At 40.1% G+C, this 16,546-nt stretch overlaps 1 protein-coding gene across 1 annotated transcript in view; it reads left to right on the top strand.

Moving 5' to 3' along the window:
- The window catches only part of GIPR (gastric inhibitory polypeptide receptor), a 94,256-nt gene extending 86,532 nt beyond the window's left edge, over positions 1-7,724 (top strand). The window contains exons 10-12 of the mRNA XM_063950476.1: positions 7,123-7,261; positions 7,372-7,413; positions 7,502-7,724. Coding sequence (XP_063806546.1) covers positions 7,123-7,261; positions 7,372-7,413; positions 7,502-7,669 — 349 coding nt within the window. The 3' untranslated portion in view covers positions 7,670-7,724. The remainder of the gene's footprint in view (positions 1-7,122; positions 7,262-7,371; positions 7,414-7,501) is intronic.
- The last annotated feature ends 8,822 nt before the right edge of the window (positions 7,725-16,546 follow it).

Here is a 16,546-nt window from a genome sequence, read left to right as displayed (position 1 = left end):
TCTCTCTCATGTCCTCGTGGTCTATTACTTCTCTCCCTGTGAGGAATGTCTCCTCCTGTACCGTAGTGAGATACCCCTGATATATGTGACAGACTCTATCATGTCCTCGTGTCCTATTACTTCTCTCCCTGTGAGGAATGTCTCCTCCTGTACCGTGGTGATACCCCTGATATATGTGACAGTCTCTCTCATGTCCTCGTGTCCTATTACTTCTCTCCCTGTGAGGAATGTCTCCTCCTGTACCGTGGTGATACCCCTGATATATGTGACAGTCTCTATCATGTCCTCGTGGTCTATTACTTCTCTCCCTGTGAGGAATGTCTCCCCCTGTACCGTGGTGATACCCCTGATATATGTGACAGTCTCTATCATGTCCTCGTGTCCTATTACTTCTTTCACCCTGTACCGTGGTGATACCCCTGATATATGTGACAGTCTCTCTCATGTCCTCGTGGTCTATTACTTCTCTCCCTGTGAGGAATGTCTCCTCCTGTACCGTGGTGATAGCCCTGATATATGTGACAGTCTCTCTCATGTCCTCGTGTCCTATTACTTCTCTCCCTGTGAGGAATGTCTCCCCCTGTACCGTGGTGATACCCCTGATATATGTGACAGTCTCTATCATGTCCTCGTGTCCTATTACTTCTCTCCCTGTGAGGAATGTCTCTCTCCTGTACCGTGGTGATACCCCTGATATATGTGACAGTCTCTATCATGTCCTCGTGGTCTTATACTTCTCTCCCTATGAGGAATGTCTCCCCCTGTACCATGGTGATACCCCTGATATATGTGACAGTCTCTCTCATATCCTTGTGGTCTAATACATCTCTCCCTGTGAGGAATGTCTCCCCCTGTACTGTGGTGATACCCCTGATATATGTGACAGTCTCTATCATGTCCTCGTGGTCTAATACTTCTCTCCCTGTGAGGAATGTCTCCTCCTGTACCGTGGTGATACCCCTGATATATGTGACAGTCTCTCTCATGTCCGCGTGGTCTAATACTTCTCTCCCTGTGAGGAATGTCTCCCCCTGTACCGTGGTGATACCCCTGATATATGTGACAGTCTCTCTCGTGTCCTCGTGTCCTAATACTTCTCTCCCTGTGAGGAATGTCTCCTCCTGTACCGTGGTGATACCCCTGATATATGTGACAGTCTCTCTCATGTCCTCGTGTGCTATTACTTCTCTCCCTGTGAGGAATGTCTCCCCCTGTACCGTGGTGATACCCCTGATATATGTGACAGTCTCTCTCGTGTCCTCGTGTCCTAATACTTCTCTCCCTGTGAGGAATGTCTCCTCCTGTACCGTGGCGATACCCCTGATATATGTGACAGTCTCTCTCATGTCCTCGTGTCCTATTACTTCTCTCCCTGTGAGGAATGTCTCCCCCTGTACCGTGGTGATACCCCTGATATATGTGACAGTTTCTCTCATGTCCTCGTGTCCTATTACTTCTCTCCCTGTGAGGAATGTCTCCCCCTGTACCGTGGTGATACCCCTGATATATGTGACAGTCTCTCTCATGTCCTCATGTCCTATTACTTCTCTCCCTGTGAGGAATGTCTCCCCCTGTACCGTGGTGATACCCCTGATATATGTGACAGTCTCTATCATGTCCTCGTGTCCTATTACTTCTCTCCATGTGAGGAATGTCTCCTCCTGTACCGTGGTGATACCCCTAATATATGTGACAGTCTCTATCATGTCCTCGTGGTCTATTACTTCTCTCCCTGTGAGGAATGTCTCCCCCTGTACCGTGGTGATACCCCTGATATATGTGACAGTCTCTCTCATGTCCTCGTGTCCTAATACTTCTCTCCCTGTGAGGAATGTCTCCCCCTGTACCGTGGTGATACCCCTGATATATGTGACAGTCTCTATCATGTCCTCGTGTCCTATTACTTCTCTCCCTGTGAGGAATGTCTCCTCCTGTACCGTGGTGATACCCCTGATATATGTGACAGTCTCTCTCATGTCCTCGTGTCCTAATACTTCTCTCCCTGTGAGGAATGTCTCCCCCTGTACCGTGGTGATACCCCTGATATATGTGACAGTCTCTCTCATGTCCTCGTGTCCTATTACTTCTCTACCTGTGAGGAATGTCTCCTCCTGTACCGTGGTGATACCCCTAATATATGTGACAGTCTCTATCATGTCCTCGTGGTCTAATACTTCTCTCCCTGTGAGGAATGTCTCCCTCCTATACCGTGGTGATACCGCTGATATATGTGACAGTCTCTATCATGTCCTCGTGGTCTAATACTTCTCTCCCTGTGAGGAATGTCTCCCTCCTATACCGTGGTGATACCCCTGATATATGTGACAGTCTCTCTCATGTCCTCGTGTCCTATTACTTCTCTTCCTGTGAGGAATGTATCCTTCCTGTACCGTGGTGATACCCCTGATATATGTGACAGTCTCTCTCATGTCCTCGTGTCCTACTACTTCTCTCCCTGTGAGGAATGTCTCCCCCTGTACCATGGTGATACCCCTGATATATGTGACAGTCTCTCTCATGTCCTCGTGTCCTACTACTTCTCTCCCTGTGAGGAATGTCTCCCCCTGTACCGTGGTGATACCCCTGATATATGTGACAGTCTCTATCATGTCCTCGTGGTCTAATACTTCTCTCTCTGTGAGGAATGTCTCCTCCTGTACCGTGGTGATACCACTCATATATGTGACAGTCTTTCTCATGTCCTCGTGGTCTATTACCTCTCTCCCTGTGAGGAATGTCTCCCCCTGTACCGTGGTGATACCCCTGATATATGTGACAGTCTTTCTCATGTCCTCGTGGTCTAATACTTCTCTCCCTGTGAGGAATGTCTCCCCCCTGTACCGTGGTGATACCCCTGATTTATGTGACAGTCTCTCTCATGTCCTCGTGGTCTAATACTTCTCTCCCTGTGAGGAATGTCTCCCTCCTGTACCGTGGTAATACCCCTGATATATGTGACGGTCTCTATCATGTCCTCGTGGGCTAATACTTCTCTCACTGTGAGGAATGTCTCCCCCCTGTACCGTGGTGATCCTCCCAAAATATGTGACAGTCTCTATCATGTCCTCGTGGGCTAATACTTCTCTCACTGTGAGGAATGTCTCCCCCATGTACCGTGGTGATACCCCTGATATATGTGACAGTCTCTATCATGTCCTCGTGTCCTAATACTTCTCTCCCTGTGAGGAATGTCTCCCCCTGTACCGTGGTGATACCCCTGATAAATGTGACAGTCTCTATCATGTCCTCGTGTCCTATTACTTCTCTCCCTGTGAGGAATGTCTCCCCCTGTACCGTGGTAATACCCCTGATATATGTGACAGTCTCTCTCATATCCTCGTGGTCCATTACTTCTCTCCATGTGAGGAATGTCTCCCTCCTGTACCGTGGTGATACCCCTGATATATGTGACAGTCTCTATCATGTCCTCGTGTCCTAATATTTCTCTCCCGGTGAGGAATGTCTCCCCCCTGTACCGTGGTGATACCCCTGATATATGTGACAGTCTCTCTCATGTCCTCGTGGTCTATTACTTCTCTCCCTGTGAGGAATGTCTCCTCCTGTACCGTGGTGATACCCCTGATATATGTGACAGTCTCTCTCATGTCCTCGTGTCTTATTACTTCTCTCCCTGTGAGGAATGTCTCCTCCTGTACCGTGGTGATACCCCTGATATATGTGACAGTCTCTATCATGTCCTCGTGTCCTAATACTTCTCTCCCTGTGAGGAATGTCTCCTCCTGTACCGTGGTGATACCCCTGATATATGTGACAGTCTCTATCATGTCCTCGTGTCCTGTTACTTCTCTCTCTGTGAGGAATGTCTCCTCCTGTACCGTGGTGATACCCCTGATATATGTGACAGTCTCTCTCATGTCCTCGTGTCCTATTACTTCTCTCCCTGTGAGGAATGTCTCCCCCTGTACCGTGGTGATACCCCTGATATATGTGACAGTCTCTCTCATGTCCTCGTGTCCTATTACTTCTCTCCCTGTGAGGAATGTCTCCCCCTGTACCGTGGTGATAACCCTGATATATGTGACAGTCTCTCTCATGTCCTCGTGGTCTAATACTTCTCTCCCTGTGAGGAATGTCTCCCCCCTGTACCGTGGTGATCCTCCCAAAATATGTGACAGTCTCTATCATGTCCTCGTGGGCTAATACTTCTCTCCCTGTGAGGAATGTCTCCTCCTGTACCGTGGTGATACCCCTGATATATGTGACAGTCTCTCTCATGTCCTCGTGTCCTATTACTTCTCTCCCTGTGAGGAATGTCTCCTCCTGTACCGTGGTGATACCCCTGATATATGTGACAGTCTCTATCATGTCCTCGTGTCCTATTACTTCTCTCCCTGTGAGGAATGTCTCCCCCTGTACTGTGGTGATACCCCTGATATATGTGACAGTCTCTATCATGTCCTTGTGGTCTAATACTTCTCTCCCTGTGAGGAATGTCTCCTCCTGTACCGTGGTGATACCCCTGATATATGTGACAGTCTCTATCATGTCCTCGTTTCCTAATACTTCTCTCCCTGTGAGGAATGTCTCCCCCTGTACTGTGGTGATACCACTGATATATGTGACAGTCTCTATCATGTCCTCGTGTCCTATTACTTCTCTCCCTGTGAGGAATGTCTCCCCCTGTACTGTGGTGATACCCCTGATATATGTGACAGTCTCTATCATGTCCTTGTGGTCTAATACTTCTCTCCCTGTGAGGAATGTCTCCTCCTGTACCGTGGTGATACCCCTGATATATGTGACAGTCTCTATCATGTCCTCGTGTCCTATTACTTCTCTCCCTGTGAGGAATGTCTCCCCCTGTACTGTGGTGATACCCCTGATATATGTGACAGTCTCTATCATGTCCTTGTGGTCTAATACTTCTCTCCCTGTGAGGAATGTCTCCTCCTGTACCGTGGTGATACCCCTGATATATGTGACAGTCTCTATCATGTCCTCGTGGTCTATTACTTCTCTCCCTGTGAGGAATGTCTCCCCCTGTACCGTGGTGATACCCCTGATATATGTGACAGTCTCTATCATGTCCTCGTGGTCTATTACTTCTCTCCCTGTGAGGAATGTCTCCTCCTGTACCATGGTGATACCCCTAATATATGTGACAGTCTCTCTCATGTCCTCGTGGTCTATTACTTCTCTCCCTGTGAGGAATGTCTCCTCCTGTACCGTGGTGATACCCCTGATATATGTGACAGTCTCTCTCATGTCCTCGTGTCCTATTACTTCTCTCCCTGTGAGGAATGTCTCCCCCTGTACCATGGTGATACCCCTGATATATGTGACAGTCTCTATCATGTCCTCGTGTCCTATTACTTCTCTCCCTGTGAGGAATGTCTCCTCCTGTACCGTGGTGATACCCCTGATATATGTGACAGTCTCTATCATGTCCTCGTGTCCTATTACTTCTCTCCCTGTGAGGAATGTCTCCCCCTGTACCATGGTGATACCCCTGATATATGTGACAGTCTCTATCATGTCCTCGTGGTCTATTACTTCTCTCCCTGTGAGGAATGTCTCCTCCTGTACCGTGGTGACACCCCTGATATATGTGACAGTCTCTATCATGTCCTCGTGTCCTATTACTTCTCTCCCTGTGAGGAATGTCTCCCCCTGTACCGTGATGATACCCCTGATATATGTGACAGTCTCTCTCATGTCCTCGTGTCCTATTACTTCTCTCCCTGTGAGGAATGTCTCCCTCCTGTACCGTGGTGATACCCCTGATATATGTGACAGTCTCTATCATGTCCTCGTGTCCTATTACTTCTCTCCCTGTGAGGAATGTCTCCCCCTGTACCGTGGTGATACCCCTGATATATGTGACAGTATCTATCATGTCCTCGTGTCCTATTACTTCTCTCCCTGTGAGGAATGTCTCCCTCCTGTACCGTGGTGATACCCCTGATATATGTGACAGTATCTATCATGTCCTCGTGTCCTATTACTTCTCTCCCTGTGAGGAATGTCTCCCCCTGTACCGTGGTGATACCCCTGATATATGTGACAGTCTCTCTCATGTCCTCGTGTCCTATTACTTCTCTCCCTGTGAGGAATGTCTCCCCCTGTACCGTGGTGATACCCCTGATATATGTGACAGTCTCTCTCATGTCCTCGTGGTCTAATACTTCTCTCCCTGTGATGAATGTCTCCTCCTGTACCGTGGTGATACCTCTGATATATGTGACAGTCTCTCTCATGTCCTCGTGTCCTATTACTTCTCTCCCTGTGAGGAATGTCTCCTCCTGTACCGTGGTGATACCCCTGATATATGTGACAGTCTCTCTCATGTCCTCGTGTCCTATTACTTCTCTCCCTGTGAGGAATGTCTCCTCCTGTACCGTGGTGATACCCCTGATATATGTGACAGTCTCTCTCATGTCCTCGTGGTCTAATACTTCTCTCCCTGTGATGAATGTCTCCCTCCTGTACCGTGGTGATACCCCTGATATATGTGACAGTCTCTCTCATGTCCTCGTGTCCTATTACTTCTCTCCCTGTGATGAATGTCTCCCTCCTGTACCGTGGTGATACCCCTGATATATGTGACAGTCTCTCTCATGTCCTCGTGTCCTATTACTTCTCTCCCTGTGAGGAATGTCTCCTCCTGTACCGTGGTGATACCCCTGATATATGTGACAGTCTCTCTCATGTCCTCGTGTCCTATTACTTCTCTCCCTGTGAGGAATGTCTCCTCCTGTACCGTGGTGATACCCCTGATATATGTGACAGTCTCTCTCATGTCCTCGTGGTCTATTACTTCTCTCCCTGTGAGGAATGTCTCCCCCTGTACCGTGGTGATACCCCTGATATATGTGACAGTCTCTCTCTGCCACACACTATACATAGTAAGATGTTTTAGTCTTGGTTCTGCTTTGGGGCAGCACATCGCGCCATCTCTCTGCCTAGGTGCATCTGCAGTGTCTTTCCCCTTCTCTCTATTCTAACACTGCAGAGCATTCCTCCATACTCACCCTGCAGCAGAGCATCTCTCCATACTCACACCATCATTATCCATCTTCAGTGAATTACTCAATGCACGCTCTGCAGAGCATTTCTCCATGCAGAACCTTCATCCATCCAACTCTCATTTTGCTCTCTCAGGTTGGCCAAGTCGACGTTGACCCTGATTCCACTTCTTGGGATCCATGAAGCCGTCTTTAACCTGATACCGGAGGAGAGTGCGAGGGGTCGGATCAGATACAGTAAACTGGGGCTGGAGTTATTGCTCAGCTCCTTCCATGTAAGTTGCTCTTAGGTTACAGCGGCAATTGGCATAGACAAGACCCCCCAAATCCCGGAGTCCCTTCATTAGATGACATAGAGACCATGTCTTATCTCCTGATTCCACAGGGGCTGCTGGTCGCCGTCCTGTACTGTATCTGCAACAAGGAGGTGAGCGCGCGTTCCTCTGTATTCCCTCTGCTTCCAGTATAACATCTTATCCTCCAGTATCTCAGCCCCTCTGTCCTCTTTCCCGAAGGTTCAAGCGGAGCTGCGCCGGAAGATACAGGACACCTTCAGCGGCAGACACCCCACCTGCGGCCCCCGGTCCCTGCGCCCCCCTCCTAGGAGAACCTGCGGCGCGGAAGATCTGATGTCTGACAGTTCCGAGGCCGCCCACCCGGAGCTCCGGACCAGCCAGTGTTAATCTCCCCCCCCCCACTTATTATTATTGTCTATTTATTTATTTATAGCTTGTCACATAGCCGCCATTGTTCATTAAACTCTTGTGAAGACGCAGCGAGTAATTAATAATCAACCAGATGCATTATAGGTTCCAGATAAGTCTGTATTCCGGGAAGAGGCGTTTCACCCCCAGGATTGCGGCACGTAGGTGATATAAATGGTCTGCCATATGAATACGTACGCTGTGGGGGAGGGGCGTTCATGAAAAGGGCGGCAGCTACTGTGCAGGATGCCTGGTCGGAGGGAATCGTGCATGGAGAAAACATTCACTGAAACGTCTATTCCCACTGTGTCCCCACTATTATACTTTATTCATATAGCGCTGACATATTACACAGCGCTGTACAACCTGAGAGTAGTTATTACTATTATACTTTATTCATATAACGCTAACATATTACACAGCGCCGTACAACCTGAGAATAGTTATTACTATTATACTTTATTCATATAGCGCTAACATATTACACAGCACCGTACAACCTGAGAGTAGTTATTATTATTATACTTTATTCATATAACGCTAACATATTACACAGCGCTGTACAACCTGAGAGTAGTTATTACTATTATACTTTATTCATATAACGCTAACATATTACACAGCGCTGTACAACCTGAGAGTAGTTATTACTATTATACTTTATTCATATAGCGCTAACATATTACACAGCGCTGTACAATCTGAGAATAGTTATTACTATTATACTTTATTCATATAACGCTAACATATTACACAGCGCTGTACAACCTGAGAGTAGTTATTACTATTATACTTTATTCATATAGCGCTAACATATTACACAGCGCTATACAACCTGAGAATAGTTATTACTATTATACTTTATTCATATAGCGCTAACATATTACACAGCGCCGTACAACCTGAGAGTAGTTATTACTATTATACTTTATTCATATAGCGCTAACATATTACACAGCGCTGTACAACCTGAGAATAGTTATTACTTTTATACTTTATTCATATAACGCTAACATATTACACAGCGCCGTACAACCTGAGAGTAGTTATTACTATTATACTTTATTCATATAACGCTAACATATTACACAGCGCTGTACAACCTGAGAGTAGTTATTACTATTATACTTTATTCATATAGCGCTAACATATTACACAGCGCCGTACAACCTGAGAGTAGTTATTACTATTATACTTTATTCATATAGCGCTAACATATTACACAGCGCCGTACAACCTGAGAGTAGTTATTACTATTATACTTTATTCATATAACGCTAACATATTACACAGCGCTGTACAACCTGAGAATAGTTATTACTATTATACTTTATTCATATAGCGCTAACATATTACACAGCGCTGTACAACCTGAGAGTAGTTATTACTATTATACTTTATTCATATAGCGCTAACATATTACACAGCGCTGTACAACCTGAGAATAGTTATTACTATTATACTTTATTCATATAGCGCTAACATATTACACAGCGCTGTACAACCTGAGAGTAGTTATTACTATTATACTTTATTCATATAACGCTAACATATTACACAGCGCTGTACAACCTGAGAGTAGTTATTACTATTATACTTTATTCATATAGCGCTAACATATTACACAGCACTGTACAACCTGAGAGTAGTTATTACTATTATACTTTATTCATATAGCGCTAACATATTACACAGCGCTGTACAACCTGAGAGTAGTTATTACTATTATTCTTTATTCATATAGCGCTAACATATTACACAGCGCTGTACAACCTGAGAATAGTTATTACTATTATACTTTATTCATATAGCGCTAACATATTACACAGCGCTGTACAACCTGAGAGTAGTTATTACTATTATTCTTTATTCATATAGCGCTAACATATTACACAGCGCTGTACAACCTGAGAATAGTTATTACTATTATACTTTATTCATATAGCGCTAACATATTACACAGCGCTGTACAACCTGAGAGTAGTTATTACTATTATACTTTATTCATATAGCGCTAACATATTACACAGCGCTGTACAACCTGAGAATAGTTATTACTATTATACTTTATTCATATAGCGCTAACATATTACACAGCGCTGTACAACCTGAGAATAGTTATTACTATTATACTTTATTCATATAACGCTAACATATTACACAGCGCTGTACAACCTGAGAATAGTTATTACTATTATACTTTATTCATATAGCGCTAACATATTACACAGCGCTGTACAACCTGAGAGTAGTTATTACTATTATACTTTATTCATATAGCGCTAACATATTACACAGCGCTGTACAACCTGAGAATAGTTATTACTATTATACTTTATTCATATAGCGCTAACATATTACACAGCGCTGTACAACCTGAGAGTAGTTATTACTATTATACTTTATTCATATAACGCTAACATATTACACAGCGCTGTACAACCTGAGAGTAGTTATTACTATTATACTTTATTCATATAGCGCTAACATATTACACAGCACTGTACAACCTGAGAGTAGTTATTACTATTATACTTTATTCATATAGCGCTAACATATTACACAGCGCTGTACAACCTGAGAGTAGTTATTACTATTATTCTTTATTCATATAGCGCTAACATATTACACAGCGCTGTACAACCTGAGAATAGTTATTACTATTATACTTTATTCATATAGCGCTAACATATTACACAGCGCTGTACAACCTGAGAGTAGTTATTACTATTATTCTTTATTCATATAGCGCTAACATATTACACAGCGCTGTACAACCTGAGAATAGTTATTACTATTATACTTTATTCATATAGCGCTAACATATTACACAGCGCTGTACAACCTGAGAGTAGTTATTACTATTATACTTTATTCATATAGCGCTAACATATTACACAGCGCTGTACAACCTGAGAATAGTTATTACTATTATACTTTATTCATATAGCGCTAACATATTACACAGCGCTGTACAACCTGAGAATAGTTATTACTATTATACTTTATTCATATAGCGCTAACATATTACACAGCGCTGTACAACCTGAGAGTAGTTATTACTATTATACTTTATTCATATAGCGCTAACATATTACACAGCGCCGTACAACCTGAGAGTAGTTATTACTATTATACTTTATTCATATAACGCTAACATATTACACAGCGCTGTACAACTTGAGAGTAGTTATTACTATTATACTTTATTCATATAGCGCTAACATATTACACAGCGCCGTACAACCTGAGAGTAGTTATTACTATTATACTTTATTCATATAGCGCTAACATATTACACAGCGCTGTACAACCTGAGAGTAGTTATTACTATTATACTTTATTCATATAGCGCTAACATATTACACAGCGCTGTACAACCTGAGAGTAGTTATTACTATTATACTTTATTCATATAGCGCTAACATATTACACAGCGCTGTACAACCTGAGAATAGTTATTACTATTATACTTTATTCATATAACGCTAACATATTACACAGCGCTGTACAACCTGAGAATAGTTATTACTATTATACTTTATTCATATAACGCTAACATATTACACAGCGCTGTACAACCTGAGAATAGTTATTACTATTATACTTTATTCATATAGAGCTAACATATTACACAGCGCTGTACAACCTGAGAATAGTTATTACTATTATACTTTATTCATATAGAGCTAACATATTACACAGCGCTGTACAACCTGAGAGTAGTTATTACTATTATACTTTATTCATATAGCGCCAACATATTACACAGTGCTGTACAACCTGAGAATAGTTATTACTATTATACTTTATTCATATAACGCTAACATATTACACAGCGCTGTACAACCTGAGAATAGTTATTACTATTATTCTTTCTTCATATGGCGCTAACATATTACACAGCGCTGTACAACCTGAGAGTAGTTATTACTATTATACTTTATTCATATAACGCTAACATATTACACAGCGCTGTACAACCTGAGAATAGTTATTACTATTATTCTTTCTTCATATGGCGCTAACATATTACACAGCGCTGTACAACCTGAGAGTAGTTATTACTATTATACTTTATTCATATAACGCTAACATATTACACAGCGCCGTACAACCTGAGAATAGTTATTACTATTATTCTTTCTTCATATAGCGCTAACATATTACACAGCGCTGTACAACCTGAGAATAGTTATTACTATTATACTTTATTCATATAGCGCTAACATATTACACAGCGCTGTACAACCTGAGAATAGTTATTACTATTATACTTTATTCATATAACGCTAACATATTACACAGCGCTGTACAACCTGAGAATAGTTATTACTATTATTCTTTCTTCATATAGCGCTAACATATTACACAGCGCTGTACAACCTGAGAGTAGTTATTACTATTATACTTTATTCATATAACGCTAACATATTACACAGCGCCGTACAAGCTGAGAATAGTTATTACTATTATACTTTATTCATATAACGCTAACATATTGCACAGCGCTGTACAACCTGAGAATAGTTATTACTATTATACTTTATTCATATAACGCTAACATATTACACAGCGCCGTACAACCTGAGAGTAGTTATTACTATTATACTTTATTCATATAGCGCTAACATATTACACAGCGCTGTACAACCTGAGAGTAGTTATTACTATTATACTTTATTCATATAGCGCTAACATATTACACAGCGCTGTACAACCTGAGAGTAGTTATTACTATTATACTTTATTCATATAACGCTAACATATTACACAGCGCTGTACAACCTGAGAGTAGTTATTACTATTATACTTTATTCATATAGCGCTAACATATTACACAGCGCTGTACAACCTGAGAGTAGTTATTACTATTATACTTTATTCATATAACGCTAACATATTACACAGCGCTGTACAACCTGAGAGTAGTTATTACTATTATACTTTATTCATATAGCGCTAACATATTACACAGCGCTGTACAACCTGAGAATAGTTATTACTATTATACTTTATTCATATAGCGCTAACATATTACACAGCGCTGTACAACCTGAGAGTAGTTATTACTATTATACTTTATTCATATAACGCTAACATATTACACAGCGCCGTACAACCTGAGAGTAGTTATTACTATTATACTTTATTCATATAGCGCTAACATATTACACAGCGCTGTACAACCTGAGAGTAGTTATTACTATTATTCTTTATTCATATAGCGCTAACATATTACACAGCGCTGTACAACCTGAGAATAGTTATTACTATTATACTTTATTCATATAGCGCTAACATATTACACAGCGCTGTACAACCTGAGAGTAGTTATTACTATTATACTTTATTCATATAGCGCTAACATATTACACAGCGCTGTACAACCTGAGAATAGTTATTACTATTATACTTTATTCATATAGCGCTAACATATTACACAGCGCTGTACAACCTGAGAATAGTTATTACTATTATACTTTATTCATATAACGCTAACATATTACACAGCGCTGTACAACCTGAGAATAGTTATTACTATTATACTTTATTCATATAGCGCTAACATATTACACAGCGCTGTACAACCTGAGAGTAGTTATTACTATTATACTTTATTCATATAGCGCTAACATATTACACAGCGCTGTACAACCTGAGAATAGTTATTACTATTATACTTTATTCATATAGCGCTAACATATTACACAGCGCTGTACAACCTGAGAGTAGTTATTACTATTATACTTTATTCATATAACGCTAACATATTACACAGCGCTGTACAACCTGAGAGTAGTTATTACTATTATACTTTATTCATATAGCGCTAACATATTACACAGCACTGTACAACCTGAGAGTAGTTATTACTATTATACTTTATTCATATAGCGCTAACATATTACACAGCGCTGTACAACCTGAGAGTAGTTATTACTATTATTCTTTATTCATATAGCGCTAACATATTACACAGCGCTGTACAACCTGAGAATAGTTATTACTATTATACTTTATTCATATACAGTAGCGCTAACATATTACACAGCGCTGTACAACCTGAGAGTAGTTATTACTATTATTCTTTATTCATATAGCGCTAACATATTACACAGCGCTGTACAACCTGAGAATAGTTATTACTATTATACTTTATTCATATAGCGCTAACATATTACACAGCGCTGTACAACCTGAGAGTAGTTATTACTATTATACTTTATTCATATAGCGCTAACATATTACACAGCGCTGTACAACCTGAGAATAGTTATTACTATTATACTTTATTCATATAGCGCTAACATATTACACAGCGCTGTACAACCTGAGAATAGTTATTACTATTATACTTTATTCATATAGCGCTAACATATTACACAGCGCTGTACAACCTGAGAGTAGTTATTACTATTATACTTTATTCATATAGCGCTAACATATTACACAGCGCCGTACAACCTGAGAGTAGTTATTACTATTATACTTTATTCATATAACGCTAACATATTACACAGCGCTGTACAACCTGAGAGTAGTTATTACTATTATACTTTATTCATATAGCGCTAACATATTACACAGCGCCGTACAACCTGAGAGTAGTTATTACTATTATACTTTATTCATATAGCGCTAACATATTACACAGCGCTGTACAACCTGAGAGTAGTTATTACTATTATACTTTATTCATATAGCGCTAACATATTACACAGCGCTGTACAACCTGAGAATAGTTATTACTATTATACTTTATTCATATAGAGCTAACATATTACACAGCGCTGTACAACCTGAGAATAGTTATTACTATTATACTTTATTCATATAGCGCTAACATATTACACAGCACCGTACAACCTGAGAATAGTTATTACTATTATACTTTATTCATATAGCGCTAACATATTACACAGTGCTGTACAACCTGAGAATAGTTATTACTATTATACTTTATTCATATAACGCTAACATATTACACAGCGCTGTACAACCTGAGAATAGTTATTACTATTATTCTTTCTTCATATAGCGCTAACATATTACACAGCGCTGTACAACCTGAGAGTAGTTATTACTATTATACTTTATTCATATAACGCTAACATATTACACAGCGCTGTACAACCTGAGAATAGTTATTACTATTATTCTTTCTTCATATAGCGCTAACATATTACACAGCGCTGTACAACCTGAGAATAGTTATTACTATTATACTTTATTCATATAGCGCTAACATATTACACAGCGCTGTACAACCTGAGAATAGTTATTACTATTATACTTTATTCATATAACGCTAACATATTACACAGCGCTGTACAACCTGAGAATAGTTATTACTATTATTCTTTCTTCATATAGCGCTAACATATTACACAGCGCTGTACAACCTGAGAGTAGTTATTACTATTATACTTTATTCATATAACGCTAACATATTACACAGCGCTGTACAACCTGAGAGTAGTTATTACTATTATACTTTATTCATATAACGCTAACATATTACACAGCGCTGTACAACCTGAGAATAGTTATTACTATTATACTTTATTCATATAGCGCTAACATATTACACAGCGCCGTACAAGCTGAGAATAGTTATTACTATTATACTTTATTCATATAACGCTAACATATTGCACAGCGCTGTACAACCTGAGAATAGTTATTACTATTATACTTTATTCATATAACGCTAACATATTACACAGCGCCGTACAACCTGAGAGTAGTTATTACTATTATACTTTATTCATATAGCGCTAACATATTACACAGCGCTGTACAACCTGAGAGTAGTTATTACTATTATACTTTATTCATATAGCGCTAACATATTACACAGCGCTGTACAACCTGAGAGTAGTTATTACTATTATACTTTATTCATATAACGCTAACATATTACACAGCGCTGTACAACCTGAGAGTAGTTATTACTATTATACTTTATTCATATAGCGCTAACATATTACACAGCGCTGTACAACCTGAGAGTAGTTATTACTATTATACTTTATTCATATAGCGCTAACATATTACACAGCGCTGTACAACCTGAGAGTAGTTATTACTATTATACTTTATTCATATAGCGCTAACATATTACACAGCGCTGTACAACCTGAGAATAGTTATTACTATTATACTTTATTCATATAGCGCTAACATATTACACAGCGCTGTACAACCTGAGAGTAGTTATTACTATTATACTTTATTCATATAACGCTAACATATTACACAGCGCCGTACAACCTGAGAGTAGTTATTACTATTATACTTTATTCATATAGCGCTAACATATTACACAGCGCTGTACAACCTGAGAGTAGTTATTACTATTATACTTTATTCATATAGCGCTAACATATTACACAGCGCCGTACAAGCTGAGAGTAGTTATTACTATTATTCTTTATTCATATAGCGCTAACATATTACACAGCGCTGTACAACCTGAGAGTAGTTATTACTATTATACTTTATTCATATAGCGCTAACATATTACACAGCGCTGTACAACCTGAGAGTAGTTATTACTATTATTCTTTATTCATATAGCGCTAACATATTACACAGCGCCGTACAACCTGAGAATAGTTATTACTATTATACTTTATTCATATAGCGCTAACATATTACACAGCGCTGTACAACCTGAGAATAGTTATTACTATTATACTTTATTCATATAGCGCTAACATATTACACAGCGTTGTACAACCTGAGAATAGTTATTACTATTATACTTTATTCATATAACGCTAACATATTACACAGCGCTGTACAACCTGAGAGTAGTTATTACTATTATACTTTATTCATATAACGCTA

Source organism: Pseudophryne corroboree (genome assembly GCF_028390025.1).
Source record: "Pseudophryne corroboree isolate aPseCor3 chromosome 8 unlocalized genomic scaffold, aPseCor3.hap2 SUPER_8_unloc_4, whole genome shotgun sequence".
In the NCBI taxonomy this organism is placed as follows: Eukaryota; Metazoa; Chordata; class Amphibia; order Anura; family Myobatrachidae; genus Pseudophryne; species Pseudophryne corroboree.
This window is presented reverse-complemented; position numbering and strand designations above follow the sequence as displayed.